This window comes from the organism of the source record quoted next, unplaced genomic scaffold, assembly GCF_019419815.1.
Source record: "Pyrus x bretschneideri cultivar Hongxiangsu unplaced genomic scaffold, Pyrus_bretschneideri_v1 Contig45, whole genome shotgun sequence".
Taxonomy (NCBI): Eukaryota; Viridiplantae; Streptophyta; class Magnoliopsida; order Rosales; family Rosaceae; genus Pyrus; species Pyrus x bretschneideri.
In genome coordinates this window covers 555,283-569,506 of record NW_025999779.1, presented here as the reverse complement: position 1 = coordinate 569,506, position 14,224 = coordinate 555,283, and the positions used below count along the sequence as shown (strand labels likewise).

General features: G+C 37.2%; 2 protein-coding genes across 2 annotated transcripts; both read right to left on the bottom strand.

Moving 5' to 3' along the window:
• Nucleotides 1–279: 279 nt before the first annotated feature.
• LOC125469770 lies at nt 280–1,618 on the bottom strand. The gene is made up of 2 exons (XM_048567541.1): nt 1,429–1,618; nt 280–993 (listed from the first exon to the last, which is right to left on the bottom strand). Exons 1-2 carry the CDS (start codon nt 1,616–1,618, stop codon nt 629–631), a joined length of 555 nt encoding a protein of 184 aa, XP_048423498.1. The 3' UTR covers nt 280–628.
• A 3,842-nt stretch (nt 1,619–5,460) lies between these two features.
• LOC125469796 (DEAD-box ATP-dependent RNA helicase 38-like) lies at nt 5,461–9,446 on the bottom strand. Its single transcript, XM_048567662.1, has 8 exons — nt 9,114–9,446; nt 8,638–8,931; nt 8,221–8,448; nt 7,805–7,870; nt 6,908–7,312; nt 6,682–6,811; nt 6,015–6,100; nt 5,461–5,773 (listed from the first exon to the last, which is right to left on the bottom strand). The coding sequence occupies exons 1-8, from the start codon at nt 9,384–9,386 to the stop codon at nt 5,717–5,719; spliced, it is 1,539 nt and encodes a 512-aa protein (XP_048423619.1). The 5' UTR covers nt 9,387–9,446; the 3' UTR covers nt 5,461–5,716.
• Between the last annotated feature and the right edge of the window lie 4,778 nt (nt 9,447–14,224).

Below are 14,224 nucleotides of genomic sequence, written 5' to 3'. Positions count from 1 at the left end.
ATTTTGAGCAGTCTAATGTGCCACAAGAGCTTTCGGTGGAGGACAAGCTATCTAAATTGTTGGAATCGACTGAGCTATACAAAGAAATAACTAATCAAGGATTTCATATTCAAGCAGTAAACTGTGGAAGAAGTTATGATGATCAAAAGGTTGGAGCAGGAACCGAAGAGCCACCTGCCAATTACCCATGCTCAAGAGGGGAAACAACCTCTGCTAATCATCAAAGGGTTTCTTTTTTCCTTAAGGCATATGGGAGGAAAGGTTTTAGAGAAAGGGAGAGGAATTTCGAAATAGTCCCACAATCCAACTTAAAATGAATTTGAGTCAATGTGGTTAGGCTCAACTAGTTATCAGGTTGACCAAGTGCTTAAGAAGGAAAATAGTTCTCACAATGTATTTTCTCTAGTTTATTTATGGGCTTTGGATTTAGTATATCAACACGTAATAAAAGTGATAAAAAATTAACATGAATGTAAATAAAGTAAAAAATAATGTGTGAAAATCATCTCTCTTAAGAAATATTTGATTTCATCCAATTACAATTGTTGAAACAAAACCATGGGGAAAAGTTACATAAGAAAAAAAGAAAAAAACAGTAGTAAAAAAACAAACGTATTTGTGATATTAATTAATAGTTGCGCCCATTTCCACGACCATTATTAGACTGATCAAGATGAGTAGTGTCGGATTTCTCACACATAAGACTGGTGTAATAGAATGGACCAAGAGTATACTTTACCAAATCTCTGTACACAAAACTCGGCCGGTTCAGCTTCACCCCTGATCGGCCTCCGCCGAAATTAGTAGGAACGTTACACGTGGCATCTGGGCAAGATACCAACCTCACTGAGCATCGATTGGCTTTCACTTCTTTGCCGTTGATCGTGTACTTGTTCATGATTAGGTCGAATTGGCCTTTCTCGTCCGTCAAATCACTTCCGTAGAAAACAACCCTGCTCCTATCGTCCATGCATGTTACTGACACCTTCCCACCTGCACCAATACTTTTAATTAAATTCATAATCTTTGCTATCCGTTGTTGTTACCCGTTATTACTTGTATATTTTATAATGCATGAACGACTAACACTAAATTACGTACGGATAACTGTAATTAGCCCAACTCATTTATATATATCTTCATTTATGACCAACAAAAAGGACCTATACCTCATTTTCATAGAGTTCCTCTTTTCTCACTAGCATGACACCGTTTAACTATGTGTTAATCAAATTGGCAATTATTATGATGACAAGTGATGAACCTACAATTTCTTCTGATTCAAATGGATAACTAAATGGTATGAAATTCGAACGAATTTTCTAAGGCTAACCTTTAGGTGATGATATATAATTAAAAAAGAAATGTTTCTGATATGGCATGTTTACAGTGAAATGATGACACGTATATAATTAAAAAAATATATACCTTTGATGGGTCTGGCACCGTGAACCCATTCGTTCCAACCTTGGGTGCAATCTTGGCATAGTACCTTGCCACCTACATGCATGGTTTTGATTTTGGGTTCTTCGTAATTAGAAGCTTCAGCTGTGTGGATACTGCTGCAACCCATTGCAATCAGTACCATTGCAAATATCAGCACCACCGCGGCTCTCATCTTTCTGCTGAACTCTCTCTCTAGATTAAGCAGGAGGCTATATATATATATATGTGTGTGTGTGTGTGTGTGTAGGAAAACAAATGGGTGGAAGAGCACTACTTATACGTGCATTCCATTTGAAAATGTAGATGTCAAATTATGTATATGTTCTAGTTTTTTAATGTATAAATGAATTATTAATTAATCAAGGTCAGCACCCAACAAGTTGAACAATCTTTATAATTATTCAAGAAAAATCAGCTTAGTTATAAAATAAAACAAAATAAAAGGATCTGAATATGATTTCTAAATAAATTCAAATTACAGTTTTTGAATTTATACATTCTCTTAAATACAGAATTCAGTGATATATGATCATGAAAAGCTACGAACATACACAAACTTGAACCTAATCAACATAGCATGAATCCCAACAACTGACGAGGAGGAAATTAGGGTTGACGCAGTCAGTTGTCATATAAAGAATCTGAAGCAATGCTGCTCACGTATTTGCGCTTCTCTAGCTGTTTTGGTGATACTACGAATTGTACTTGCATTAAGATGTTAATATGGATTCCCCATTGCAGGGAGGCTAATTCTTTTGCCACCGCCGCTCCGATTGCCCACCACCACTCCCACGGATCCATGACTCCCATCGGCACCCTCTCCATCTCTATTTCCCCAGGCACGCACCACCTCCTTCTCAGTCTAACCCCGCTAACATCCCCCTCTTCAACAACAAATGATCAATAGCTCTCTCTTGGCATTGTCTTCCCCGTCTCTGGCAATGAATTCGTGCATGGCAACACACGCTGTCTACATCGCTATGGGTTGCAGTGGTTGTTGCGTCAAGGTAGGTTGATTTCGAAGAACACCTTCCATGACTGTCATTATTATTCCTTCCTGGAGAACCAGTTGACGGGACAAGGAAATATAACTCCTTGATTTCATTGATTCACAACGTTACAAACATATACAAGTCAAATGACTTGAAGTGCAAGTAAACATAGGCCTACAAGAATTTACAACACCTAGCGCATATTAATTATCCTACACTAACAAGGAATTGTGGATATTATTTTCCTTCAGTTCTAAAAAATAAATTAAATGAAATTTACTTATCCATGTGGCAATATATAATTGGTTGAGACAACCAATTGGATTGAAGGACATTTTTGTCCTTGCATCTTAACGGGGATGTAATAGACATGAAAATTGCTAATTGGATCCACATTGCTAATCAACTTGACCACAAGATTATGATTAACTACTTTTTCACCATAGAGGTTGGATCAAAATTAGAGTCTCATCACAGAGACCACTAAAAAAAAAAAATAAAAAAAATCTGGCCTTATTATTATGAGTGGTGATATTACCACCCGGTGTCTTATTTCCCCACCCACCATTTAATAAAAATGTTAATAACATATTTATCATTTTAAAAGAAGATTATTAAATCCCTATTTAATTCAGTACTAAAATTTTGAAAAAACAAAAAATAATTTAAAATAATAAATAAATAATGGTGGGTGGGGTGTGATATCTTTGGTGGAAAGAGGTTGGGAAATATTTGGGTTAGAATCGACGGAAAGGTTGGAGGAAGGAATGGATGTGTGCCAGATGAAGGCGAGAAACTTCAATGGAGAAAAAAAGAGAATTGGGTGTGAGATCTGCGGTTTTGTCAAAAAAGGAGGAAGAAGAGTGGTTTGGGGATCTGAGGTCTCTGCAGGGCAGCGTTAGGTGTGAAGGAGATGATGAATGTCTAGGTCTTTGGTTCTTTTTTTTTTTTTTTTTTTTTCTATTTTTGTTTCTTTATTTATAATATTGTTTAAAGATATATTAGAGTTATTTAAAAAATATATATTATGGTTATTTTGGGAATAATGGTGGGTGGGGAAATAACATTTTACTTTTTTAATTTTCTATGGTGGGTGGGATTATCATGTGGGTGAGAAATTAAGACACTGGGGTGGGTTTAGTAACACTCATTATTATTCTTGCTCTTTACTTTACTTTTAAAATTACTAAAATACTCTTAACATTCGTTTTTCGTACAATCTTCATTCTAACTTCAATTTTCGCTCTGCTTATGTTCTCGCGTTAGTATCAACGAGCACTATGAGAGTGTGCTAAGAGAATAGATCATACGTGTCACGAGCTCAATTGTCAACAAAAGTCAATATTTTCTCCTCTAGGAGCAGTTTGGCCATTTTCCACCTTCAAAGTTCAGAGACAGGTGGTGACATGTACTATTAGGGAATCCCGAATTCCCAATCATCGGGTTTTTTTTCTCATCTTAGATTTATTTGGATTTTTAGGGTTTCATTCAATTTCATCAGTTAATTTAGTTTGACTCTTCACTGGAACATTTGAATTGAATTTATATGTCGTAATTAGGAATTGGCTTTATATGGTTAATTTCTAATCATTAATCATTCGATTTAGATGGTTCGAATTTTTGGCTTTATATTATGATAATGAAATGAAGACTGTAGTGCCGAATTAGGTTCTTTTTTAATTCCTTTTAGTTTTGGTTGAGTCATGGTTAATTTGATAAAACTTGTATTATGTTGACTATTTTTCCCTTGTATTTTTTAAAACAGTTATGGGGAGGTAATTTAAGAGAAAAACAATGGAAAATACTCCTCCATTTCAGACATTAAAATATGATCTAATTACAAGAGATCAAGTCTGAAATAGCTTATTTACATAGGGAATCGTTTCAATCTCGAAGCCATCAATTTGCCTATACGTCATTTGCAAGAGTATAACGAATTATATTTCTGCCACTGGCATAATCAATTTTCTAGATTGAAAGGAATTATTTGTCGTGTACAAAAGTTGGTGGAGACAAAGGGATAGACAAAATCCTTTGGTGTAGTTGCTCGTCAAATTAACATTGATTTTACATGTTAATTGTTTCTGATGAAAGAGCTTTTTTGGCGTTTCTGGCTAGGCGCGATCGGAGCACGTTTTGATGGTAGAACCCGGCTGCTGTTGAGAGCTAGTTCTTCTTGTTCTTGGAAAAAAGAGTAATCCGCATAGGCCGACTAAAGGCTTTCACTCCCGACCTTCTGGTTCATAAGCATAGGGAGATAGATATAAGTTCCGAACATATATTGTGACGAGTCAATATTGTTATAAGATGGAGATCAGTGGTTGAATGATAGCTTAATTATATACATTGGGAAATATGTATTGATAATATTATGATACGAAGTTTATAAAATATGAGAACAGGTCGTGGACAAACATAAAAATGTAAGTAGGATTGATTTTCAAAAGTTATTTTTTGAACCCATCATTTTAAACTCCTGAGTCTGCCACAGCCTATAACTAAGAAATCTGAGCTAAAATTGGCTTGTAGGCAAGCTTACACACCATTGGAATATATTGCCGAGTATCGCACTGGAATTGCATGCAATGCAACGGGAATCGCAGACAATCGCAATCAGACTGGCAACCACCCTCCCATTGTTCTATTTTGCCTTCTCTGAATCTCTAGTAAAAACTATATGAGCCATTGTCTCTGTTTCATGCTCGAATTGATGCGACTGAAAAATCAAATGGTTGTAGTTTTGGGTTGGTGGTATTTAGGGCTAGAAATTAAGCACAAGGCAGTAGTCTTGTTCATTTCTGAAGCACGTTGCTTAAAATTTTGGGGATTTTAAATTGTTGTTAAATCCGTGACATATTGGAGATTTAGCACTTTTGAGGTTTCCATCGCCTAATCTAGATGACATGGTTTTATAACACACGAGCTTTCATCGATATGTAGAATTCAATCCATAACTTCAGCTGTTTATCGACAACGAAAATCCACTCGAAAGCTAGCCAACAAAATGGATCAACTACCAAAATCGCTAAATGATTTAACCTTTCATACAAACATGGCACAAACTAACTAGAATGAGTGAATATTTGTCATGAAATAATAGTGACATTTACAGACACTAGAAAACGAACCCATCAAGCATCTCCGCCGGTCCATAAAGAGAAACAAATAAATAACCATATTCTTAGTAAGGTATGCCCTCCGCTGGGCTGGGCATACAACGCTTTCGCCTCTTTCCTTTTCGCAAAACTGGCTGTTCTAATGCTGCATAGACCATTACGTTACAGTAAACCGGCTGCTTTAAGAGCACCTTCAAAAGCTTCTTCGGTGTTTTGAACCTGTAATTGAAGGGAAAAGAGAGTCAATAAGGTAATGCCAAAATTATCACATTGATCTAATAGTTTATCTCCAATAAGATAGTGAGACCATAACGTCAAAGTTCTGTACAAAAGAACAGACCAGAAAGATTTGAACTTTCATCGAGCGCCAGGACTCGATTTCCATGAGCTTTTCAAGTAGGATGAGATGCTCGCATCTTCGAATCAAAAGCTAAAGTAGGATGAGGTGCAAGATTATTACCTCTGTTACTGGGTTGTTAAAATACTGCTCAATCTTTGACATGGCCAATTCATCCCAATCACCGCAAATCAAGTTAAACACAGCCCCTGCACAAGAACATATGCACACGCTCAGTCAACGTTTTCATATGTTTATTAACTGCAAACAGACGTAGCACGGTAATATCTGTATACAGCTCAAATGATACGTGGAGATCCAATACAATGGGGAGCACCTAATAGCTATGGTCTTCTAAAGAGACTCTGGGGCCCACTACGGTGTTTAGAATAAGTGTTGCATAAGGCTTTTTAAAACCAATATAGTAATGTAATATTAAGCTAGGATTGAAAATACCTATCTGTACCGGTATCATAACTCTAAACAGTCAAACCTGGCCCAACTAGCACATAAATCAAACCAAGCCAAAAAATTGCCATCACGAATATGCTTATATGTGAGGATGTACAGCATACACAATCCCGGCACATTTCAAGGGAAAATACACTTGAGAACAAGTGTTTGCTAGTTAAACCTACACGATTGTTCCCTCAGTTAAAAATAAAAGGTACACATTTTGTTAATAAAGTAGCAGATTTAAAAGCTGACAACTACATTAGTACATGGAAAGAGCCGCAAAATGTATGGGGAAAAAATACACCAAAATACAAATTTCAGAATGAGAACTTACCCTTGCGACCAAAACGTCCTGCCCTTCCAATTCTATGCAAGTAGACCTCATAATCAGGTTCGGGAGGATCACGTGTCCTGGGGCCCTCTCTATATTTGATTGGAAGATCATAATTGACAACACAATTAACCTACAAAAAAATGTATCAAGTCACCATGTAGCTCTTGTAAGACATTTTGAGGGGGGTGGGGGTTGTGGTTAAGAATAGAGGGAAAGTGAAAGGCACCTGCTGTTGATCAAAGCCTCGAGCAAGTAGGTCAGTTGATATAAGAACTTGGGTTAAACCATCTTTGAACTCTTTGACTATTTTGTCTCTATCTTCAGCATTGAGGGCACCTTGAATGGTAGTAACTGCATAACCATCTTGAACAAGTTGCTGGTGCAACATTCTTGCGCTATTTTTTGTTCGTACAAATATAATTCTCTGCCCCAATTTCTCTCCCAGTTCAAATATTTTACTTTTAATGACGTCAATCTTTGCCAATTCATCAGGGCAGTACACCTTGTACTGCTTCACAGCCTCCAAAGATAGCTCTTCTTTCTTTACAAAGAGTTGATTACCACCGCCCTTGATCACTTTTGAAACAAAATTTGTGACTTTTTCATTAAATGTAGCAGAAAATAAAAGCACCTGAAGTAAATGTAACATAAGAAGGCAGTCAATCCCCACTCCATACAAATATTTATAATTTAAGGAAATATTCTGCAGAGTGCATACATAAACCAATAATTTAATCACCAAACATAAACCAATAATTTAATCATCAAACATTCATCGTTCAAATAGTGGTAGATTCAGCCTGTATAACCACTCTTTCATTTCCATAACCAACAACGTTTATCATCAATACTAAAGAGATCCAACCACAGCATTAACAGTCCTAGAGTCCTAGACAGTCTTTGAGAAAACAGTACTGAGTCTACTGACACAAATAACATGGGATATGTTTTAAGCATTTGCGCTGAACCATTATTTATGGTCAACCCCCACTGCTGGTAGTCGAATTAAAAGAGAACTAATTCCAAAACTTGTTTCACTGAACCTCAAATGTACAGAAACAATGACCAAACATAGGCGAAATTTTAGTGCAATAAAATTCAATCATAACCTGATAAAACTAACCTGGCAGTGAGAGCTAAATCTCTCTATGTCCTTCATTATCCTCAAAGAATCATCCTTAAAGCCATCCTGCACAAAAACACTTTTCCACTTAGTACCAATAATGCACTAGATTCTGCAACAGCAATTAACACTCGAAAAAACCACAGTGAGGAATGAGGATGCTCAAAGAACAACCTTTGATCACATCAACCAATTTAGACACTAAAAAAACCCAGAATTTGTTCATATCACATCAGCCCAATAAAAAAAATGACCCTTGATCTATGATGTCCTGAGGCTACATTGAGTTTACATTGTTTCATCATAAGCACTACACTTAGAAAAACATACAATCCATACATGAAGAACAACAACAAAGAAGACAAGGTGAGAACTTTTAAAGTTCAACAAATATGCAAGCACAAGAATTTGATTACCTCAGCAAGCATGTGATCAGCCTCATCGAAAACAAGAACCTTGACCTTGCTCACACCGAGTTTTTTTGTCGACATTAATCTCTTAATTGTACCAGGAGTTCCAATCACAATTTGTGCCGAAACTGGTGGCCTGGATTGCGTCGAGGTAGAACTCGTCCTATCTGTAGGGACAGCACACTCTGCAGTTATCCCTGTGTACTTCCCCATCTTCTGAAGAACTTCGATATTCTACCACATTCACTAAACAACATCAAATCTGCTGCTCTAAAAAGCTTACTTTTATTCAATTTCCACACGCACGCACTCACAAAACGCCATATTCACTTCTTTCTTCAAAATAAACTTTCATATTTTCAATTTGAGACTAAACAAAAGAACAAATTGGAGCAAGAATCCAAGCAAAGAACAAAACTTAACCTGAATGGCCAACTCTCTGGTGGGGCAAATGCAGAGCGCCTGAGGAGCTTTGAGATTGGGATCGACGCGACTGAGCATCCCGAGCACGAAACAAGTGGTTTTGCCCGAACCATTATGCGCCTGAGCAATAAGATCTTTATAGGGAGGGGTCAAAATCATTGGCAAAGTGATCGCCTGGATTTTGCTCGGCTTCTTGAATTGCATCTCTACATACAAACCCTTCAGTACCTCCGGCGACAGTTTCAGATCCTCGAAACTACTCGCGGATGTGTACGGCGTGTCTCCGTAAGTAACCTAAATCAAATTCAGTCCCCAAAATTTACGAATAAGTAAAAACAATTCATTCCACAAAATTTGTGAATAAAATCAACAAACAATCTTAGCCCTGTTGAATTTGCTACAAAACCCTAATTGAAACTAAGAATTGAAGATTTCAGAGAGAGAGAGAGAGAGAGAGAGAGAGAGAGGGATCGTACGGCACTGATATTAGAGTCTTCGGGATCGTCGAGGAACTTGTTCTCGGTAATCTTCAATTCGGCCAGGTTGACCTCCGGCTTGGAAGTAGAGGGCGCAGGCGCGTCGTCGTTCTTCTCGGGCTCCTCCGGAGGGTCGTCCTCTTCGTCGGCCCACCGTTTTGTTTCACGCTTCTCCGCCGGCGGAGGAGCGGTGGTAGACGCCTCGGAAGACGACTTTTCTGACGGCGCCAACGGTTCTGCGGTTGCTGTGGCGGAGGCGTCGCTCTCAGCCATGCCGTGCGACAAGAGAGAGATCTTATGGATCGGTCGAGAATTGGAGGGTTTGCGTTTCACTCCGCGAGGTTGATATAGGTGGGGGGTTTGGGGTTTAAACGGTGGACCACAGTCAGCTTTTGCTTAATACTGACGCAGGTAATTTCTACAAATTTCTACTCAATTCTATAGCTAAAAAAATAAAATAAAATAAAGCAAAGTTGCCGCCAAAATGCAAGCATAAAATTTATTTATTATTTTATCTAGTAAAAAGGAAAATAAATTTGATATTTTTAAATTACTGGATATTTTTATTTTTATTGTGTTTTATAATTTTTTTTAATCTCACTTTTTGCCTATAGTATACTATAAAAATAAATAAATAAAACTTAAATTTTTTAAATTTATATAGAATAACAATACAATAATACATATACATATGGCTATTGTATCTTATAGTAAGTCTTTTTAGAAGTTTAAAAAAAATAAAATCATCAAAACAACTTTTATCCTAATATGTCGAAATGGGTTACACGTGTGTTAACCTCACGTAAAATTGTTAAGGACCCGTTATTAACGGGTTCTTATTGTGTGACCCGATAACGATCCAATTAGTTATTGTGTTGATTCGAAATTTGTTATTTTCGTATCGTTTACGTGTCGTGTTAATGGGTTGTCTAAGAAATTACCAAGTCTAATAGAAATGTGGGCTTATTGCTAAGAAGATACAAAGACAACTACAATATGTAGTTGTGAATTCATACATGATGAAGCACTTATTTGGAGTACATTCAAAAGTCTTAGAGAGTCATATATTTCGCGTACAAATATATGAGAGGCACTCTTTATTAATGGATAATTTATGGTAAGTTCTACTTTTCACGTATGATAATAACATTATTTCTACTGTGACACTTACCTTAATATGTTGAGATGCAATGTCTAGAGCTAACCTAATTAGATATAGGTCCACTATGAAATACCAATTGGTAGTCTTAAAGAGGACTAACATTGGACGACAAATGTTTTAAAATCCTGTATGGAAGAGACTAGTTCTTACTATATCTATTCTTGAGTTACCCCACTATTGTGGAAGAGACCAGTTTATTTGTGATTATATATGATGATAGCCCAGCTATGAGAGTTTGAGCTAAATATAAATTTATCTTACATATATACATAATATAATATTTTGAGGTTAGAATTGGATCTAACTAATCCTCTGACAAATTCACTAAAGTAAATGCTAGTGATGATTATTACATCGAGGGGGATGAGATTTATGCTTACTACAACGATCAAGAGTGATGGTAACCCAACTTATGTGAATGGAGATCCTAGGTAGTAGGTTCATATTCATAAGAACAAGTCACTTGCTGTTCAAGCATGCACTATCATATTTTTTATTATTTAGAGTCTATCCCTATGGTGTAGATAGTGCAATTACTGTAGTGTGCAAGGTTAAACTTATGTTCTACTGAATTCCATAGCCCGACATTTGGTGGTGTGTTTGACTGCAATGCACACTTGATGGATTCACCTATATGAGTGTGGAAGTGGGGCTGCTTCCTATGAAAGTTTAGGCAAGTTCTCTAAAGCACTCATGAACATCCAGGTGGGCACATAACCTCTTCGCACCAACGCGCTTAAACAAGCTCAATTTCGAGAATTCAATGTGGGTGGTTAGTCCTATGATTCACATAAAGAAATCTTGGTTCATAGAAAATTTCATTTTCACCAAATGTCTGTGAGTTAAAGCTAACTTATCCTAAGGCTAGTTTATAGTCCAAAGGAGACCAGTTATGATGAGTTGTATTCTCATTTTCCTTTGGTACTTCCTTGTCCCCATTAAACTTGTGTTTCACAAATTCCCTATTGGTGATTCAATTTTCATTTTGAAATATGTGGGGGATTGTTGGAATTTTTTATTGGTATTTCAAAATACAAATTTGGACCATGTGATAAATGTCATGTTGTTACTACTTTGAAAGATTTATTTCATTGAATATAAATTTCAAGCCGTTTCTCCTTGTAGAATTATATTTTTGAAATCATTGGGTGGTATTCGTGTCGCATTTTTCGTGTCCGTGTAGTTTTCGTGACATACTCGATATCTTAACAGATCGTGTTGTGTAACACCTGTTAAATTAAACGGGTAATATGACTCGACTCGTTAATATTATCAAGTAATATGACCTGATCCGTTACCCATTAAAGAAAATATATTTTATATCAATATATAATGAAAATCTAAAAAATGAAATTTGGTGAATAGAATATAGCGTAAATGCAATTGACGGTTAAATTTAAACCTAAGGTTTATGGATTATGGTGTCGGATTTTGGAGTGACCACTTTACAAAAGTTGTAAAGCTTGTCATTACGAGTGATTGTATTTTATTTTATTTTTTTTAGATTTTTCACACTCCTACAATAATTATTATTAATTTTATTAATTTTGCACTCAAATAAAAGAAACACTATTCATGAGATTTGGAGGGTTTTAAAAATCTAAACGACCATATAACCATCATCTAAGCATAGAAGATTTAATCATAAGCGTTTATATATGCTTTCACATTTCTCAGACTTGTACATTAATGATTATGAATTTATTTATTTTGAACTCCTTAAAAATACTGTTCATGAGGGTTTGTATGGTTTTAAAAATTCAAACAATGATGCACCCATCCTCAAAGCGTAAAAGATGCAATCCTGACCCACGACTAGCTAATAGTGTTGAGAATGAATCTGACATACGTGAGAAGATAGACATTGCATGTGCTTATAAGAGGTTGAGGCTTGAGCTACTTCCCATATTGCCAATTGATTTTGTGGTTGAACCCCAACTTTCTTAATGGTATCTAAAATTGGGTACAAGGCGGAATATCCTGCAAATAAAAATTAATTTTGCACAGTAGACTAGTCAAATGAGCTAGTCAAAAGTCCATGTGTGCCTCGAAGGTAATTTTATCATTTTAACCCAAAAGTTTATGTGTCAGCTCCATAATTTTCTTGATTATTTTTTGCTCCACAAATGCCCCCACACCTATTGGGCTGCTCGTAGGAAAAAACAGAAGGTGTAGAGATCTTCCCTTGCTTTAGGAAACATAAGATTGTTTCTTATTTTGATGTAGATTCCCACTTACTTGGAAATTAGATCCTTCTAGGAAAGGGAAATAAATCACTTCCAAAGTCTATTTAAGTCTAGATGATTAAATCAACTTCAGAGAGCACTTTATTCTACCCTACAAGAGAGAGAAAGCTAGAGGATATTTGTTCCTCCTCCCATGCGAAGGACTGTCTTTCGTTGCTTTCTTCATTTTCATGCCACACTAAGGTAAGAAAAAATTAATTTTCCTTGTCTTTTTTATTTTTTTAGGAGCCTTGGAGCTTGAAATTTAGCTCGATGGGGGTCGAGGATGTGTCAAAACATGGTTGGGGAGCCACGACATGGCTTGGGCCGAGGGTTGGCAATGTGAGCCTAGGGCTTGGCGCGTGGCTGGCATGGGCCAGGGCACTGGGGTGCTTAGGTCTGGGCCGCTGTGCTTAGGCCCTGTTGGAGAGAGGAAAGGAGGCTCGGGCCTCATTCCTTGGCTTGGTTTGTGGCCTGCTAAACTTGGCCCGTGTGAGATGAGAGAAAATGAGGTATAGGGGCGCCAGCCCCCCTCCAATTGGACTGGGCCCTAGGGGCCTATTGGGCCTGATGCACCTTTTTTTTTTTTTTTTTTTTTTTTTATTTTTTTTTTGTAGCCGTCTAACAGTTTTTCCTTGCATCTTTGTACAATTTTTTCGAGCATTTCTTCTTCAAGCCACAAGAGTGATGATGGTGTGCTGCAATTGTATCGTCAAGGTAAGTCTTTGAGTAAAGTGGGCTACTTCAAGGCTGCTCACTTCAAAATTAATTCCGATGACTCATTCAGAAATTTTCTTGAAGCTATAGGCACTTCATTCCGTCTGGGATGCGTGTGAAATGTGTCAAGAAGGGTAGAAGTCATGAGTCATATAGTGGGGCTCAAATAGCTATTAAGTTTCACCCCTATTACTTCGTGTTGGGATTTACTTTTCCTTTGCCGCATTTTTTCCAAGAAGTGCTTTGCTCCATAAAGTGTGCCTCTGCTCAATGTTCTCCAAATGCGATCCTTGTGATGGTGAGATTCCTTAATCTAAGCCAATTCTTTGACTTGGATCTGACCGTTAACGTATTCTTGTACTTCTTTGACATATGCCATATTGATGGAGTTGGGCAGTTGCGATCCCGCCATAAGTTCTTCGATCATTCGAGGAAGGAAAATCATGACTGGGCTAAGGAAACTTTAGAGATAAGTAGAGGGTATGAGTCTGATTATTCCCATGAGTTGCGTGTTCCAACGATTTTCATCACTAGTAAGTAGACTACTTAGTCTCTAGGCTGCCTTGTGTTTTTTCTAAGCTTCTTTCTGATTTGTTGACTATCCTCTTCTGTTTATGTAGATTCGAAATTTGGCTCAAGCCCCAAGACTTCTCCAAATATAAAGAAGGTGCACGTTGCTTTAGGTATCCCTGATGAGTACCATGAATGGCATGCTTAGTTCTTTTCAACGAGAAAAAGGTGGGATGTCCCCAAGAGAGAAGATAAAGCGGATCAATGTGGATGTATTTGCTAGTCTGATCGCTGTCGTGGAGCTTGCTATGAATGAAGGTGGAAAAAATAGATCTTCCCTACCTGGTCAAAAGATGCCGGTTGAGAAAAAGCCAAAGGCTTCCTCCGTTTCTCGTGAGGGTCTGCCTGTTACCGAGAGGCTTGTGATTGACATGACTTCTTCTAGGGGAAGGAAAGATGAGGCTGCTAGATCTGAGCCTATGACGCCTGCTATGCGA

Bases quoted from the DNA above. Each gene is read 5' to 3' on its own strand.
- LOC125469770 (XM_048567541.1), bottom strand. From the start codon at position 1,618: ATGAGAGCCGCGGTGGTGCTGATATTTGCAATGGTACTGATTGCAATG. The intron at 994-1,428 runs GTATATATTTTT...GTATTGGTGCAG, and splicing joins CGGTGCCAGACCCATCAAAG to GTGGGAAGGTGTCAGTAACA.
- LOC125469796 (XM_048567662.1), bottom strand. From the start codon at position 9,386: ATGGCTGAGAGCGACGCCTCCGCCACAGCAACCGCAGAACCGTTGGCG. The intron at 8,449-8,637 runs GTTAAGTTTTGT...TGAATGTGGTAG, and splicing joins CCAGAGAGTTGGCCATTCAG to AATATCGAAGTTCTTCAGAA. The intron at 5,774-6,014 runs GTAATAATCTTG...CTTCAATTACAG, and splicing joins TTAACAACCCAGTAACAGAG to GTTCAAAACACCGAAGAAGC.